This window comes from Neopsephotus bourkii, unplaced genomic scaffold, assembly GCF_033783945.1.
Source record: "Neopsephotus bourkii isolate Nb327-2 ecotype Australia unplaced genomic scaffold, CSIRO-AGI_Nbou_v1 NB_234, whole genome shotgun sequence".
NCBI lineage: Eukaryota > Metazoa > Chordata > Aves > Psittaciformes > Psittacidae > Neopsephotus > Neopsephotus bourkii.
In genome coordinates this window covers 20,097,210-20,114,945 of record NW_026900744.1, presented here as the reverse complement: position 1 = coordinate 20,114,945, position 17,736 = coordinate 20,097,210, and the positions used below count along the sequence as shown (strand labels likewise).

Sequence of the window (17,736 nt, the reverse complement as noted above, 5' to 3'; positions counted from 1 at the left end):
GGTGATGTTATGTGTAGCTAAAGAAAGAAATCAAAGAAACATCACTCATCAGGACTTTGACACTGAGCAGTAACCGAACGAAGCAATGAAGAGACTGTAGGAACACCAAAGCTTGAAAACAACCCCATCTCTGTGGACTCGCCAGTCCTAAGCAGGCAGCAAGGAAAGCCCATGCTTACTCACAACACATGGCAGAAGACCTGCTCTGAGTTAGTGCAGACCCTGGGTGTGAGTAGGATTAACGAGCTCTCTGTATGGGTCAGCTCAGTGAGTGTCACATGAGGGTGATTAGCTCAAACACAATGGACCAACGGAGCACATTATTTTGACATTTGGGCCTGAATGTGGCATTTCCAGGGACACTTGCAATGATTTGGCTGGCTTGGGTTTCTCGTGCTGTATGTGCTCTGGATTACATCACTGACCTTGGTAAGTTGCCTGTGGCTGAGGCCAGAAGAAGCTTGTGCTACTAGGGTGTGCTGTGAATGTTCTTTTCCACTATAGGTGCTGGGCTTTCCCTCCAGGACAGCTGAGAAAGGCTGTGGCTCAATGTCTAAACCACGGCTGGAGTGGTTGGTGGCTTGGTTAGGTCAGGGACCTGTCAGCTCAACACGTGGGCCTTAAGGCTCCATTTCTATGAACATACATCTCTTCAGTGAGTCAGCAGCCCTCCTGCTCCCCTCCTTAATTTGGGGTGCTCTTTAGTTTGTGAGAGACCTGAAATGTAGATACAATCAGACGGTGCTGGAGTATGTTCCCAATATGGACACGTATTAGTGATTTAGCCTCTGTGTTGTGGGACCAGGGACTCTGAGAAGGGCAGGAGTAAGACATTCTGAAATGACTAGCAGCCCCAGATAAAACTTTTTGGTGTTTGCTGTTGGCACACGGGCACCAATGCCCTCTGTGCCCCTATAGCATGGAGAGGCTGCCTGTAAGTGCAGCATTAGGCAGCAGAGCCATGGTAACAGACTCGTTATTTCAAGGTTTCAGCTTTTCAGAATACAGGACATACTTGAAATTCATTTCTTCATGCTGATCCTGAGATTCTTCCATAACCTTGACATTTGGCTCTCTCCTTAGCTTTCCCTGCTTGCTCTGTGCCTGTACAGAGCCCCTGACCAAGCCCTGCCACATATCAGAGCTGGCATGTGCTGTATGGCTGGAGGCACTGGGGTCAGCAGCCACTTTGCAGGGATCACCAAGGCCAGCACAGGCACTCCCTGTCTCTTGCAACCACAGCAGCAAAGTCACTTCAACAATTAATGTGGTATTTGGTATTTCATGTACACCCATAATTTGTGAATATCACAAACACTCCCACCTGGCTGTTTCCCCTTATATAAAGAGCCACTATGACCTGTTACCTCTCTCCAGGCCCTTGAACACTCGCTTATTCATCTCTCACAGGAGCTATAACCATGGCCTGAGCAGCAAAATCTTCCCAGGCACCTCAGCCAGGTCAATACCTGGTTTTGTAACAGGAATTGTAGCCCCTCTATGATTTGCTTCTCCTGCTTGCAGGCCCTGGAAGTCAAACGTGGTCAGAGACTGAAGGTAGAGTGTGTTGGCATCTGCCCATATTGCCCTGTTTCAGGCTTTGCCCATGGAAGCAAGCGTGTGTGTTTCACTGTTGCCCTCAGACTACAAGGAGAGAAAGCGCCAGACAGGGAGAGACATGCAAAGCCCCACAAATGCCCTAGCTGCTGCAGATGGGCTCAGCACTGAGCACCCCCCCACTCACAACCCTCTTCCTTGCCTTTCCCCGTCTGTGAATTTGTCACCTCTGAAGTACTTCTCCAGCATCTGCAGCCCCAGCACTTGCAAGACAGGTACTCATGCCCATATCCAGGTTGCTCCAGCATCTCAGGTGTTCTCATCCTATGACGGGCTTAGCAGTGGTAAGTAAGGCTTTGGACTAGAGGGGTTTGTAGTCTTGGCTTTGAACATGTGTAAAATGAGATGAGATGCGTGTGGAACCTTAACGCTTAGGGAGCACCCAGCTGCTAGAAGGAAACAGCAGCATCTCCACACCCTGACACAGCCAGACAGGCACAACCACCCATGTTCCTGTAGCTGCCCCCTCCTCTGCACACCCCAGCTACTCCCTCCCCACACTCCTCTTCCTATTGCTGAAATCCCTGCCACCCTCTCACATAGCACATGCCCCATCATCTCCATCTGACAGCAAAGATTTCAGCAGCATTTCCTGCTTCGTTTAGTATTTAAAGCAGTCAGCCCTCCTTTCCTTCAACTCTCCCCTAATAAATATGATCATTTAATCCTGTGAGATCTGAAAACCCATTTCTGAAAGTCCCCTGGTATGTAATACAGTAAAACAAACCTATAAATATAAATAATAATGATAAAAAGGGATAAAATGCCAGACTGAGGTCAAACATACATAGTGACACTAGCAACAAATAACTGCGTAGTGTTTGAACGTAGATGGAATATAGAGTAGTAGGTTGTTGCTCATAACTGTCAGACTCCTAATTTGGACAGGCCATATTTTATTGATAGCAGAGCAAACACAGTCATGATCCATCCCTACCTTTCCTGCTTTATGAAAAATCCCATCCATCCCCCAGAAAGTAGGGATGAAAAAAACAGTGGTGTGAACATGAGGTGAGAATATAAGATGGAAAGCACAGTCCCAGGCTGCGTTTCCTAAGTGTTTCTCGCACATCATATGCTAAGTTCAATTTTCCAAAAGCTTTGTTTTATTTTTAAAGGTAACATCTTTATTATTATTATATTTATTAGTTATTATTATGCAGAGATGAGATTTTTTTCCCCCTTTGATCACAGAGCAAACAGTTTGCTTTTGAAAATGTTAATGGAGTCCTGATTTAAAACTTTTTTCTTCTTTTTTTTTGTTGTTGTTTTTGTTTTTTAAAACGCTGCAACAGGCAGGATCTGGGATTCGATTTCCTCATCCTACACAGCAAAAGATTCTGGAGTTCGGACTCCTAGCCACTACCAGTAGGTCCTGCCTTGCTCAGTTGTCGTCTCAGTGTGGTTTCGCCAGGTGGGTGGGTAGGTGGGTGGGAGGGGAGAAGTTGGAAGAAGGGAGGGTATTTGTCAGCTATGTCGAGTCTTGGTTAACAACTTTGCCTCCATTCATGGTTGGTGTCCCTGAACTTTTTCTTGAGCGTCCTTGTTTCTCTCCAATTTCATGCAGTGATGGCTCTCTGTACATGCACACTGCAAACAGAAAAGACACCCATTAACATCTCTGAAGTCACAGACATTAGTAACCATAATGAAGTATTTCTTTGTATTTGAGGCTGAAATTCCAGCCTCAATGCAAAACCACACACACTTACAAAAACCTCAGTGACCCAGCAGGAGAGCCTGTTAGCAAGCAGGATGTCACGTGCCCTTGCTGCCTTTTCTGTCTCTGGATTCTTCCAAAGGCACAGATAGAAACACGGGATTCCTCACAGATAAGTCTTTCTGGGCTTTTGTGCTTTACTGTTGTTTTTTTTCACATTATATTTATATATATAAAATAAACCTTCCAGTTCACAGCATTGTGTATTGTCTTGAGATGCTGCTAACAGGTCCAAGAATTACCCTGTCCGCATATGTTAATCTCCAATAGAAAGCCTTTGAGAGTCTTGAATCAAAACTACCCTTGCATCTGAGCCACCTAAGCCTTCTGGGTGTTAAGTGAGTTCTTGATCTGGAAGCGGTACTCAAGCCCATTTGGCAAAATTGGCCAAGAGCTGAGGTCTGTTCTTGGCACTTTTTGATTTCCCCCCTGTAAATGAAGACGGCCAGCAAAGGCCAAGGCTGTGAGCAGACACGTTGAGATGAGTTTTGTGACAGCAAGCCAGGAGCCATCCAAGCTCTGTGTGGTCATCTGGCAGCACCTGAGAACAGGGGGGGAAGGAGAGCATCTTCTCTCCAGACGCTGGGTAAGCAATGTGTGTTTTTAAAAATGTGCTTGCTGGAGACTAGACAGCCTGTAAAGGCAAGGTCTGTTCCAGCCATGGCGTATCCCCCTGTCCTGTGCAGCATAAAGCATTTATCCAATTCACCATGTGGACTAAGTCCTCCTGGCTGTCCTCATGCTGTGTGAGGTGTACCAGAGCAGGGGCACACACTGAGCAGCTCACAACAAAGGGAACATCTCTGATGAGCTCATTGCAAATGTGGTTGGGTGAGGATGTGACTGAAACAGTGAGACATCTCAAGGGCAGGCACATTGGAGTTGAGAACTTAAGGTAGGTCCAGAGTGTAAACGCCATTCCCAGACCTTTGCAAATATTAGGGTAGAAAGAAATGATTGTGTACTGCTTCATTTTGAAAAGCCATCAGGTCACAAATAGCACAAAGCTAAAACACAGGAGATTGAACCTATCAGATTTTCTTCCAGATAATCAACAAGAACAAAATTGCAAAAATTACCTGAAGAAACAAAAAAATACCCCATGTATGAACCTGTCATATAAGCACTTATATTTATAACCTCCCCTGATTTGCAAATAAATCCTGACAATTAGAGGCAGGTTGCAAATGACATTATTGCTCTGCATTTCACTTCTAGCTAGATAAACAGTTATAGTAGTGTGCAACAATAAAGGACAGAGATAAAGTGCAGTCAACTGTGTATTAATAGGAGGGATATTGCATTGAATACATGAGCAGTGAAAAAATATTACTTTTCCCACAGAGCATTTTTCATGCAAAGCTTTCAAAGCAGTTTAAACTCACACACTCTAGCTGAGCCTCCCAGCGTGGCTGCAAGGCAGGCTTGCTCTGCAAACTGTTATTGCTACTGGAGCCATTTTTTGATGAAAATGAGAAAAAAACAGAAAATGAATGACATTCCATGGGTCTGGGCCAGGATGGGCAATGCCAGGACTGCCCGTCAGCTGGCCAGACTATCAGTGCTGTCTGCCTGCTGCAAGGAAAGTGCATAGCATGGTAGCAGCAGCAGAAGTAAAAGGGCTCTCACATCCCCTTTCAGCAGCTGAGCTGCCCCTCACACCTTGGTGAGTGTCACTCAACAACCTGGCAATGGTGAATTTGTCTGTTGCGGCAAAGTACCTAAGACCATCCTAAAAAGCAGTATGAAAAGGTTAACAACTGAGGAAAATGTGTCCTTGTGATTTCTCAGCCTGAGTTGCAGAGCCTTTTATGACACTGAGGATACACATCACTTCCGTGACTGACCTAATTCTCTGACATGACATATGCCCAGCAGAGTTGGGTATTTGTGCCAGCATTGCCCCAGTACCCCTAACATTCCATACACAAATTCCTGCCTCTGGTCTAGCATTGTCTTCACAATCTCTCGGGTTGCAAGCTGGAGCTGGGGGGACCACCATGATTATCCCTGCACATGCTAAATTCATCTCACCCACACCCATCCCCAGTACCCAATTGAGCTGGGCCAGATGCTTAACCACAGCCGTTGAACCTGTGCAAAGTCCCTAGCAGCAGCATCACAGCAAAATGCCTTTCCTCAGCTCCCTGCCTCTCACTATAGCCTTTAGGCAAAAATGTTAAACTGCTAACAAGGCCCACAGAATAACAGATATAAATCAGGCTACAGAAGCAAACATTTGCAGCTAAATATTAAGGAAATTCTGTACCTAGCAAGCAAATAATCCAGGAATTGTAGGTTTATCTTCCAGTCTAGTGCATGATACAAGTACTGACATGGGGCACGGCTGGAGGCTGCTCACATAGTGGTTTTCAGTCGGAGCTGTCAAAGCCTCTGTGCCAGATAGGCTGTGCCAACAGACCATGCCAGAAAATCTGTAGCAGCACAGGACAAGCATATTTTCAGTATTGATCTACACCTACAGTACCAGTGTACACAGTATTTGTATGGCATCATGCACAAGATGGTGTCCGGATATTCTCCTACACAAGAGGCATGTGCTGAGGTATGGTAAGTGCTCAGTGATGGCTGCAAACCTGTGTGCACCGTTGACATGCAGGCATGTGCACACCAACACACAGGTGTGTATGCACACAGCTGCACATGTGGGGTTTTAAGGACAGTTTGATATGTTGTACAACACAAGCTATTGCACTGCAGTCTGTTACTCCTTGTACTGAGGAAGCTTGAGTGTGACTCAAGCATGGAGGTGTTAGTCATGGACCAGGAGGCTGGGGGGGTGGGGGTGGGGGGGTGTTTGCAAATGGATTGTTGTGAGTGCTCAGGTCTTCTCAGTTTAAAAGAACACCTTGGTGGTTCAGGACTAGCAGCACTCACTGACAGGTCTGTTTGGGGTCTCTCTGGGTGTGTGAAGACACGCTGCCCCTGTCACCTGCATCAAGGTAAACTAGCAGCAGTGTGCCCGTCAGCATGCCCAGATGCTTGGGAGATCTGCTGGTGCACACAGCAAAGGCAGCCTTGGAAGGATGAGCAATTTGGCTAGAACAAGAGTCCCCTCCCTGCTTTGCCTTGCTTCTCCCACCCACCCACACCCACACACCAAGCCAAATACAGCCCTTAATGTCTGAAAACCAAGCTAATGCTTTGGAGCTTCAATCAGATAATCAGCTCCTATGTCCCAGATTCTAATCAACACATCCATATTCATGCTTTAATTGGAAAGTGTTGTTAGCTTGATCTGCTGAAGAGCCACAGGCGTAAATGGAAGGGGGTGAGCAACAGTGGAGCTGTGCCCATATCTGGTTCTTGAGGCTTTCAATTCCCTGCTTCCCTATTAACCAGCAGTGCCTGCCATTCGCATGCACAAGGAAACAATTCTGCACAAAGAAACAACTGGCAAAGTAGGCAGGCAGTAAATGGGGGGTACAAGTGAGGGGAAAGAGAGTGACAGGGAACATCCTTCCCGAAGGCGAAGGTATAGAGTGGGCTGCTTGTCACCCAGGAACAGCTCAATCTCCTGCCTATGCGCTGGCAAAGGATCCCAGCCTTATTTCTGCTTCCCAGGCATGGCACTGGCACACCACCCACACGGTGAAACCAAATTCACCCTGTGCTGCTTCCCTGAGTGTCAGGGACTGCCTGAGTTTGGAAAGAACACACCATTTGGTGTCCTGATCCTAGTATTTCTCACTTGGCAACACTGCAAGTTGAGGAGGTTCAGGGGATGCAACAAACTCGATTTAGTTTCCTTAGAATACAAGGAAAAGCTTATTAAAGGACCTTAGATATATCCCATCCACTTAGCTTCACTCCTGCCTTTTCCTACCCCAGATCCTAGTGAGTTAGAAGGAACCAAATTTTTCCCAAGTTGCAGCTGAGGAGGCAGGCAGGTTGTTAGGCAGGATCACAACACACCCGGATAGCATCCTGGGCTGGGGTCTAGGCAGGGCTGGGCTGAGAGCACATCCTCTGGCAGGCAGCCTGGGAGACAGGCTCTTTCCCTTGACAGATGCCACAGCTTTGGGTGTCGGTATCTGCAGTAGCGGCTGCATTAGCTAATGCTTCGGTGGAGAGAATTAATTGTCTGAGCAGCAGCTAGGAGCAGGAGGGAGCAAGTGATTATGCACCCTCGTTTTCTGCTTCTAATTACTCTGTTCTAAACCCAGTCCCAGCTGATGCATTTCAGAGGCATTTGAGCTCATCTCTATCTGGTGGCTAAATGTGCAGGATGCTGCCAGATGGAATCACAGTTTGTTCAGATAAGAAACGCAGCACAGACAAAGCACAGGATGACAAAAAGCCAAGCAAAAGCAGGTTAAAATATATTGTATTTGCCATCTAGTAAGATTATTAGGAGTTTGATAGGTGAACAAGCGAGTGTGGGCTAGAAAACATACCAAAGCCTTCCCCTTTGAACTCTTTTGGATGTGTCTTAAAAAACAGATTCCACAAAGGATCTGTGTTAGTAAAAACTGATAAAGAGTGTGCAGCTTTATTGGGCTTCTTTGGTTTTGTTTTTTTTTTTAGAGAACACTTTTTAGGATGCTTTGTTCATCAAGATGATACCTTTGAAGCATTTTCACTAGGCCTACCACATCTTCCTACTCAATAGTCTCTTACTTCTTTACAACATCCGAGGACTCTGCTTTAACAAAACTGGCATGTTGCATCCCTGGGAAAACACACTGGGAAAAATCTGGCTTCTGTTCCATGCACAGGGGTATTCATCAGTGGTAATGAATGGATCAGACTAGTCCTTGACAGGTGACCTTCATATCAGGTATGTTCACATCATGAGGGCTGAAGCATCATGAATTTGGAGTTAGGGGTAGCTCTGTTGACTCAAAGGAAATGTCTTCTACTTTCAGTGGCCAGATTTGCCACCTCAAAAGCATCCTGGCTTGGGCCAGGTGAGAGATGAAATGTAGCTCTTTTGGGAGAACTATCTGGAAATGATGTCTTCAAACATAAGGAAATACAAATAACAGAGCACATCCAGAATAAGTATCTGATAAAATTATGACCTAAGTGACTGAAAAGTCTTCCACCATTTAAGATGGGTTTAGATACTTAAAAGAACAAGAAGCACTGTGGACCATAGTGTTTGTCTAGCACTAACCACTACGAGCAAGCACTTAAAGAGATTGAAATAGGTTTAAAAGATTGCTAGGTCTCCAAATGACAATTATATTGAAGTTAATTTCTTGTGCAGTCTGGTTCAACCTATACATCTGCACTTCAAGGGCTCATTTAGCTCAAATGATCAATGATCAGAAATAAAAATATCAAAAGAAATGTGTTGCGTATGTGTGTTTTTAACCAAAACTGGCACCACACAGTACATTAACTGCTGCCTGCCAGGCTGTTTGTCTTGGCTTTGCCTGTGCACAGATGGAAGAGGAACTTAATGTTTCCCCTGTTATTACTTATCAAGTTTTTTTTCTTTCATATTGATTAAGTTTAATGCTATTCCAAAAACTAAACAAATCCTACCTAAACTAAACCAAAAATCCCTCCTACCAGCCAAACCCCAAAACTTTTCCAATTGGTAGTTAGTGACTTTTGCACAGAACACATCCAGCATCCTGACAATCTACAGGAGTCAAAACAGTCTGTGGGATTAATACAGCATAAAGCTGTAGCTATTAAAAGCCACAGATAATACGCATACATACATACCATTGTATATATGCACATGTAAATACGTGTAGTCCTTAGAAATTATATGGGAGGACATTTCATATTTATTCGTCAGTTTACTTCCCATCTGTAACTTCTAGGAGAGGACTTCTGAATTCAGAAAGCAGTATGAAGCAAAGGGAGTCAAATGAGCTTCAGGAGCAATGGCGGCTGTTTTGTGTTTTCTTTCCCTGCAAAAACTCTCTCAGCTAAGCTGTTGCATGATTTTTCTGCACATAGCAAATGACTGGGAAGTATCATCTCAGAGATAATTGCCTTTGAAGTGGTGGGTGAAGTGATTCCTAGCAATGTCACACCTCTCCTTCCCAGGGGACCAGATTCCTCCTTGTATAGATTACTGTGTCAGCCATCATGTGGGGCTACTGCCGGGGGTGGTACAGAGCAAAGGGAAACCTGGGCACATTACTGCAGACAGAAGCTGCAAGATACTGGCCTGAATAAGCAGCAAAGCCCACGTGCTGGGGCATGCCACAGGATTTAGCAGAAGGAACATGCAAATATAGCAGGGGAGTGCTTTGAATACTTCCTTAGAGTCATGACAAAGAGAAAGAAGCTGTTAAAATAGGGTAGGAATTTCCCCTTTTCTGTAACATCTCTGCTTGCAAGATCTGCTCTCAGAGACTTTGATGGATGCAGCACAGAGAATTCACGTGGAGCTGAGAGCGTTTTACTCTAACCATCCCCACAAGCCTCTGCTACCTACAATGAATCTTAGGCTTGGGAACAGAGTCCTCTGTCTGGAGTCACAGTCCCAGACAGCTGAATGCTTTGGGAAGCTGACACGTGCCTCGCCTTGGGAGACTGCCAGCCCTTTGATGCAGCAGTGCTCACAGAGGCTGACTGCAAAGCATGTGGAGGAGGGAAGGAGTGGAGGAGCCCTTAATTTGGCTGCCAACTTCCAAAGCGCTCACTCGCTCAGGAGGTTGTGACAGCTGTGATTGAAGCAAGCGTGGGAGGATGCAACTGCAGGAAAGGGAAGCTCTCGGGCTGGGCTGGGTTTTTCAAAATGAAAGCCAGAGTGGCATTTGCCGCAATGAGAACTCTGCTGTGGGTCAGGCACCTCCAGTAAGTCAAGGCTTTCCATGAAGAGAGCCTAGTTTAATGCATGCAGAAGACAACTACTTGAGCTATTTAACAGACACCACACTACACCAAAAAAGAAACCTGGATTCAAAGGAACCCACTGATCAGTGCCAACACTCAGCCAGCCAGCAAAGAAATACCAGAAGGAGCTGGAAGCCCAGCTGTGAAAGCTAGCACTTGCAAAAGACTCTCCTCCCTGCTAAGGCAGGAGATGAGCCAGAAGAGAAGCTGGTGAATGACCCCATGCCTGAAATAAGCCCCATTCCTTAACAAAACTCAGTGAGGGCCCAGGGCATCAAGCACACTAATGCCTCAAATAAACAAGAAAAGTCTTCCAGTTGCAGAAAAGCTATTGAAAACAAGTATAGGATAAGCAACCACAGGCCATTCTCTGCTCCTCCCACATCTCCATGTCCACTGCAAAGGCCACAGACACTCTGGGAATGCCGAGCTGAATTTCTCTCATTGTATTTTGCTTCAGTGGTCCAAAAGGTGATTTCAGCCTGCCTTCCTGAACTGGCCTTTCACTCACACATGCATACTCATCTGCTCCTGCACCTTAGCTGGGAAGCTGTTAAAACAGCTACTAGTGGATGGACTTAGCTGTGGCTTACACCTCTTGTGAGTGGTACCTGTCAGGAAAGCATCAGTTCACTCCTCTCCGCGTGTCCAGCCCTGACCCCACAACCAACATGGGGGTAGCGAGAGGGGACACACAGCTGCACAGCTGAAGCCAGCCTCAGCCTGATGTGCCCCTGAGGTGGCCATGGCAGGACTGAGATGGGGTCAGAAAGACATGTATTTTGGGGATTAGAAAGCAGTGCCTTTTCCAAGCAACAGAAGAAAAGAGATCTCCTTGTTTCCAAAATCAAGTTGGTACTTCTTAAGTAAGTACTAGGCTCATCTCACTATGTCTCTCCATTTGTCAGCCCATAGAAAGCAACATACCATGGCACAAGCCTGTGACACGTTTCAGTAATGTACAGTCAAGCAGCAGGAGGGCAAAACTTCCACTCTGTGACTTTTACTGAAGCTCTACATGGTGATGAAGACATACATCATGACAGCATCTTATCTAACTTTGAACGTCTATGATAAGATTTCTCTGCCCCTCCAGTAACTAACCAGGATGTCTTTGCACATGAGAAAAAAAAGATTTATGTCATCTTAGGGTAGACATGCAAAGCACATCCACATCTGTGCTGGTAGAACCCATTTCTTTTCTGTTACATCAGCAGAGCGTCAAAGTCTAAAATCAGATGAGATAAACCCTCTCTCTACTGACTATGCAAGAGACTTGAAACCCACTAAATGACATTGAGAAAATTCTCACAGAGAGCCCACATTATGGTTACTGCTGGATCAGAATCCCTTCAAACCTCTAGCCGCTCCAGGGCTGCTTTCCTTTCCCAGTAACTTTTCATGTTGCTGGCCTTTAAATTCATCCTTTAGCACCCCAAAGCTGACAAACCCCTTTGGGATGATGTGCAAAGTTTATTACATGGGAAGGAAAGCATATGAAATGTAAGAGTGCAGCCCATGACCTTCCTGAGATGTTACAAATATTGTCCTTGCTTCCTGCTCTTGCATCCAACAGCCCCATCCAGAAAGCCCCAAATCTGAAGTTGCAAACTCCCCTTCCCCATGTCCTGCTGATGGAGGGAGTGGGCAGATTCCATACCTTCAATGGGTTTGGGTACAAAATGTGATGAGGGTTTGGTTTTTTTCACTCGATTTCCCTTCATAATTTGACCTTCTTTATTGAGTCCCAGGAACCACGCTCGTCCAGATTCTTGCTGCCGGTACAGCGTGGAAGAATAAATAACGTAGTAGTTTTCAAAGACAGACTCCTTAAATTTGCACTCTGGTGTGAAAACATCCTGCAGTGAGAGAGAGAGAGAGGAAAAAAAAAAGAGTGATAGGAGGAATTAATCACTGATCTCCTAAATTAGGCATCACTGAATGATATACGATGGTCATGCATTGCGCTTAGTTTAACAATGGAAAACAACAGGCATCAGCAATACCAATTACCAGCAATAACACATCTAGAAAGATCCCCACTGAGAGGGAAGGCTCCCCTTCACCAGCAGAGCTGTGGTTCGCAAAACATTCTACAGTGAACAGTCATAAAAAATGTGCAGGAAAAGTCAGGAATTTTCCAGGATTTAGACTGAATACTAAGCAAAATTAAAGAAGAGAGCAGAGAAGCAGAGACAGCCCTGCTGCTCATTGGCTGTTCCCACTGCCTTCCCCAGCCCCTGCTGCTCTTACCTACCCTGTGATGTCCAACTTTTGTCTAAAATATTGAGGCTTCTCCAAACTCTTAAGGGCAAAAGGCAGTTTATTAGGAACATTTAAGTGGATTTAGAGAAACCGGAGTGCACAAGCTAGTAAATTATTTATTTTCAAAAGTGATGGGAGAAAATGCTGGCACAAAGCCCAGAAATCATTCAATAAAGAGCAAGAAGTAATTTCAAAGACTTCTGACACAAATATTTCTTCAGAACTGAGAACGGGTCCCACATCTGCCCAGGAACAGGGGACACACGGATCTGTCCAAATCATCCCCAAACTGTGCGCTGGCTGTGAGAGTGGCTGTGCCTTTGTCACTTGCGCTGCCTTTGTACGAAGTCTCAAGCAGAAAACTACACACACCTATGGACTGAAACTTGTCATGTCCCAGTAACTTTTCATGATTTAACAACAGGGAAAAACTAAACCTCTTGTAAAAGAACTAGCTGGCAGGGGAACTCTGTGACAGTGGGCTCCCAAACCTTCACTGATGTGGTTGTTGGTGGGTTGTTATTTTTGCTTGGACTTTGGTTCTGAGCAGAAAATTCATCTTAGCAAAACAAATTTTCCCACCGGGTTCCTTAAAGCTATGAAATTATTGCAGAACAAAGCCCAAGCCACAATGAAGGAAAACTGTTTTAACAGAAAAATCCTTTCTTGTAAAACCCCAACAAGATATCTCAGAGCCCCATGAGAGAAGACAAGTGCTGGTACAGGTGAGTGATGCTCTCTTCCAAGTCCTTCCCACTCAGAATTCTTTGGGAGCTTCTCTAACCTTGCTAATGGAAAACCCATGACCAACATCTGAGCAAAGCATTTGGAGTAATGCCATCCACCTACCACGAACCTCATTTAAGAGTGAATATTTTGAACATTCAGCAACACTCAGGTGTGTTTGTGGGTTATATAAAGTGTTGCTGGCCTAAAAACAAATCCAGTGTGCAACAGACCTACACAGCCAGGCAGGCTTTAAGCCACAGAAGATAAAGCACAACAGAAAGTGCGGACCTGTGCTGCACATGTGAAATTTCCATCCATCATCAGTGTCACACAGTCAGCCCAACAGATCATTTTGCCCTATCTGAGGGAGTCTTCCTTGGTGGAGAAATAAATATTTTAAGAAGAGAGTGAAACAAGTTAAGAGAAATCTAGATGACTTAGAACATTACAAAACAGTTTTTGACATATGTTCCCAAAAGATCAGTGTTTAAATGCTCCTTAAATCAGTTCTTTATTTCCAGCCTTTGCCTTGCCTCTGAAGACAAAGCCAGGCAGTTTGCTCCAGCTGCCTGAGAAGAGCTGGCTCAGGGACTCTCCTTGGCACCAGGCACAGCTAAGCAGCATGTCCTGGGATGAAGAGCATTTCTAAAACCAAACCGACCTACTCAATCCCCTTTCCCATGCCTTCATTACCCAATAAATATAGACTTATCAAGAAAATTCCTTTTAGGGGGACTGAAAAGTTGTTCAGCTGTAAAAGACAGCTATCAACCTGACCAAAACATGGAATGTACTGTGCATGAAATAGAGATGTGTTTTAATTTCAGTGTGGAAAAGAGACTATTTCATATTTTCAATAAAGAAGAAATATAAAAGCTAATGCATTTTGAAAATGTAATTTCAAAAAGAAGAAGAAAACCTAGATTTTATCTAAAAGTTATTATAAAATAAAATTTCAGATAAATATATATTGTAAAATACTGCATTACAATATTTTACAACATGCATGTTCATTAAAGCAGCTGTTGTACTCTACATCCACTTGTACCAATAAAGCATCAAAATTACTATATTATTTTAAAGGAAATGTATTTAAAACATAAACCTAATGAAGACTTAAGAAAAATAAATTAAAAATAGTGATTTTCTTTAAACATTTAAGCTCCTTCACAAGCAAACAAAACAATTCCATTGGTTTTGTGAGTTGGCTGGTTGATTCTTCATCCCCCACAATTCAGTTGAAATACCACTTCAGGACACTAAACCATGGCAACACCACCAAGAAATAACCCAGTTCTGTCCGTTTGGCAGTTCAGAAAACTCACAGATTTGACATCTAAGTTCTAGTTAAATGATGTCATTTTTATTAATGATTATCCTTCTTATGTATAGCGCCTTACCAGCAACAGCTAGTGTCTCACTGTGCTATGTAGGGGAAAATACACACCAGAATGCAATTCATCTTACCACCAAACTGACATATCACTAGGTCTTCACAGATTTGAGCACCAGAAATCTCTGGTGTGGTCACTACCACATGCAGACATGACACAATGAGAAGAGGATGAAGAAGGAAAAAAATGTCGACCAGAAAGGAGATGGGACAGACAAGCAGAACACAGGTTACTCTCCCAAGCACCACCTGGGATATTTGGAGTGTCTTCCGAAACATGCAAACCTTCAAGATTTTCTTCATCAACATCTTTGTGGTAGCCAATGGCAAACCTTCAGCTACATCACGTCACTTGTTTTTTTTTGCATATGCCTTTTGCTAATGGCTCTGGGGCTACAAATAACAAGACGCTATTGAGATATTAATGGCAGAACCTCTCTGCAAGATTTACAGTCAAAACTAATCATGGCAAATATGTCAAATTAGGTGGGAACTTCTGTTTCAGTTGTCTTGGGCTGAGAAGAGCTGGGAAGAAAGAGGAGAGTGGAGGTGAGCATAACAGGCTTCACACTAATAAAGTAGTTCATAGCAGCCACTACTGGTTAGACTGAAATCTGAGATAAATGCAGGTGGTTTTGGAAAATCACTGGTCTGTTGGCCGTTTTTAAAATGAATTTGGTGTTGATAAAATGTGTTAGATGGGCAGACCTGGAGTCCAATACTTCTTTATCTCACAAGCACGGAATGAGTAAAACCAGCAAAGGGATCCTCAGAGGATGTGTCCCTCACATGCTTCTGACAGGACATATGGACATCTTCCTCCATGGGTAGTGGTATAGTAAGCCCTGGGGTCAAGAGCACCCACTTCACCCTCACTTGGTACAGGGGCCTTTTGAAACACGCTTTTAAAGAACCCCAGTCAATTATGTTTCCAGCTCTCTCTCTAATAGAAATAGCATGACCAGGTACAAGTGGGAGGACAGATGGCTTCATCTTTTAATCACTGGTCTTTTATCAGTCTTTAAACAAAGAAATACATCATGACTCTCTTTTTCTGCACAAACCCCATAGAGCCCCTGGCCCACTCTGAGCACCATCATGAATTCAGCTCACTCAGAAAACCCAGTCATTCTCATTAAAGAGTATGCTTGTGATCTGGAGGGGAAAAAAAAAAAAAAGAAAGAAAAAGGTAATTTGTCTGGTTTTATCTTCATGTGAAATACGTGACTTTGACTAAATCATTTTTAACGCAAAGTAAACAAATACATTTATTTCTTTACTATTTGGAGATCTAGAGCCCAAGGTATTGTGTCAAATGTCTACAGATATTAACTGAAATCATTTGAAAAAAACAGATTTTTTTTTAATTCTTAAACTAAAAATCTGTATGAAATATTTGTAAAAGAAATGTTGGTAATGTACTTGCAAAATGATTAACATCTGCCTTCAACCTGTTTCTGTATCTCAATCAAACCCCTTGAACAAAAGGCAATTCTAGTAAGAAGAGTAATTAATTTGCTTTGAAAAACAAACATAGGTTTGGTTTGTGTTAACTCTAGTTTTATTGGAAATTGCAGTCTAGGAAAAATGGTAGGTCTCACACAGAAAATAAGGGAGACCACATTCTATGGCACTTCAAATCAAAGGGAGCTAAATATATGCAGCTGCTATCTGGGGGGGGATTCAGTGTGTCAGACGTGCTCAGGGAGGGTGTAAGGTACCATGGATTGCCTCAAAATTTTAGGAAAAAAAAAATAAATGTTTCAATTATCCTTGATCCCAGTAATGTTTTCTGCATCTGTAGACAGAAATGTGGACAGCATTTCCAGGCACAAGCTAATGTCTATATCACTTGGGCCTGTCTGGTCCTTCAGGGAGGTATTGGTAATGGCTGGCCCCATCTGCCCCTCCTCCCCTGCAGCACAGCTTGAGAAGGCTGTGCTTGACAGTTTGTGAGAAGAGAGCTTTTTTTTTTGTAATCTACCTAATCTACCTCAGCTTCTACCTGTCTTGGTCAGGTAAATCTAACCCAGCCTCTTGGCCTTGAATACAGTAAGTTTGATTGGACTCTCTTTTGCATTTCTGTAAAGCTAGAAAAGCTTCACAGACACCACTGAAGTAGCATCACTGTCAATCCTGTGGATGGGAGGCTGCAGGGTAATCAGGAAATGCACTGCCACCCTTGGACATCTCAGCTCCTTCAGGAAATGCTGATCCAATGGTGTCACATCCGTGTCACAACACTGCCAGAGCAGTGGACAGCACTGGCACTGCTCTGAGAAAGAGAGAACAGTGTCAGCCCCTGCCCATACCAGGCTGGCATCACTGCCACTGGCACCCTAAGCCAGCTGGGAGGTGCAAAGTAAGGGTCCCCATTAAGCAATAGTATGGTGCTCCTTGGTTCTGATCACAAGAGAAATCTGCTTTCTTGTTAGTTTAGTCCAAGCTCTGGTGGCACAGAAACCCCTGATGTCCCCAGACCATGGCAGAAGTGGTGACAGGTTTTCATGTGCAATGCCCAGGGACAGCCAGGAAGCCAGCAGAAGACTGACACCTGCTGCTGCATTCAAACCCAGCTGCTCACCCAGTGTCCCCCCGGACTGGACCATTTGTTTGTATTGTTTGCGTTGTTTGCCATTTCCCTACAAACATTCTCAAAATTGCCAGATAAATTAAGATATCTTTTTCTTTTTCCCCTCAATATTTCCTTTTATTATAACCCAAAGGAGAACAGTAAATATACACATCCACATGCAAATCTAATGACTTAATAAATCTAGTCACTGAAACCAGCAGCAATAAAAGGAAAAGCCCATTCTGCAAGTATTTTGTGCCACAGTTTAGGAAAGGGATGTGAATTACAAGTGTTGAAATGTCTAACACACTCCCAGAGTAACAGTTTTCCTTTGGTTACAGCACTTATGTGTTTCTCTTTTATGTTCTGCACAATTACTGAGCCAGATCTTCAGATAGGATAAAACTGCACCAAAGTCTATGGCAATTCAGGGCTTCCCTCCCAGAGAATCTGGCTCAGGATACTTACTGGTGTTAGTGTTAACACTTAGAGCTCATAAAGTCATTTAAAACATATTAAGTAGGAATCATAAATATCAGCACAGCTATCAGCAGTGGCATTTCATCGTGGTTGTGGAGGCAGATCATGTAACAACTGGTTCATGTTCACTAT

The 17,736-nt window shown here is 44.0% G+C and overlaps 1 protein-coding gene across 3 annotated transcripts in view; it reads right to left on the bottom strand.

Annotated features, from left to right (window-relative positions):
* Positions 1–2,700: 2,700 nt before the first annotated feature.
* Positions 2,701–17,736, bottom strand: part of FGF12 (fibroblast growth factor 12) — a 234,748-nt gene continuing 219,712 nt past the window's right edge. For all 3 annotated transcript variants that reach the window (XM_061345738.1, XM_061345739.1, XM_061345737.1), the window contains 2 exons: positions 11,823–12,021; positions 2,701–3,207 (listed from right to left, as the gene is read on the bottom strand). In XM_061345738.1, coding sequence (XP_061201722.1) covers positions 3,089–3,207; positions 11,823–12,021 — 318 coding nt within the window. In that variant the 3' untranslated portion in view covers positions 2,701–3,088. The remainder of the gene's footprint in view (positions 3,208–11,822; positions 12,022–17,736) is intronic.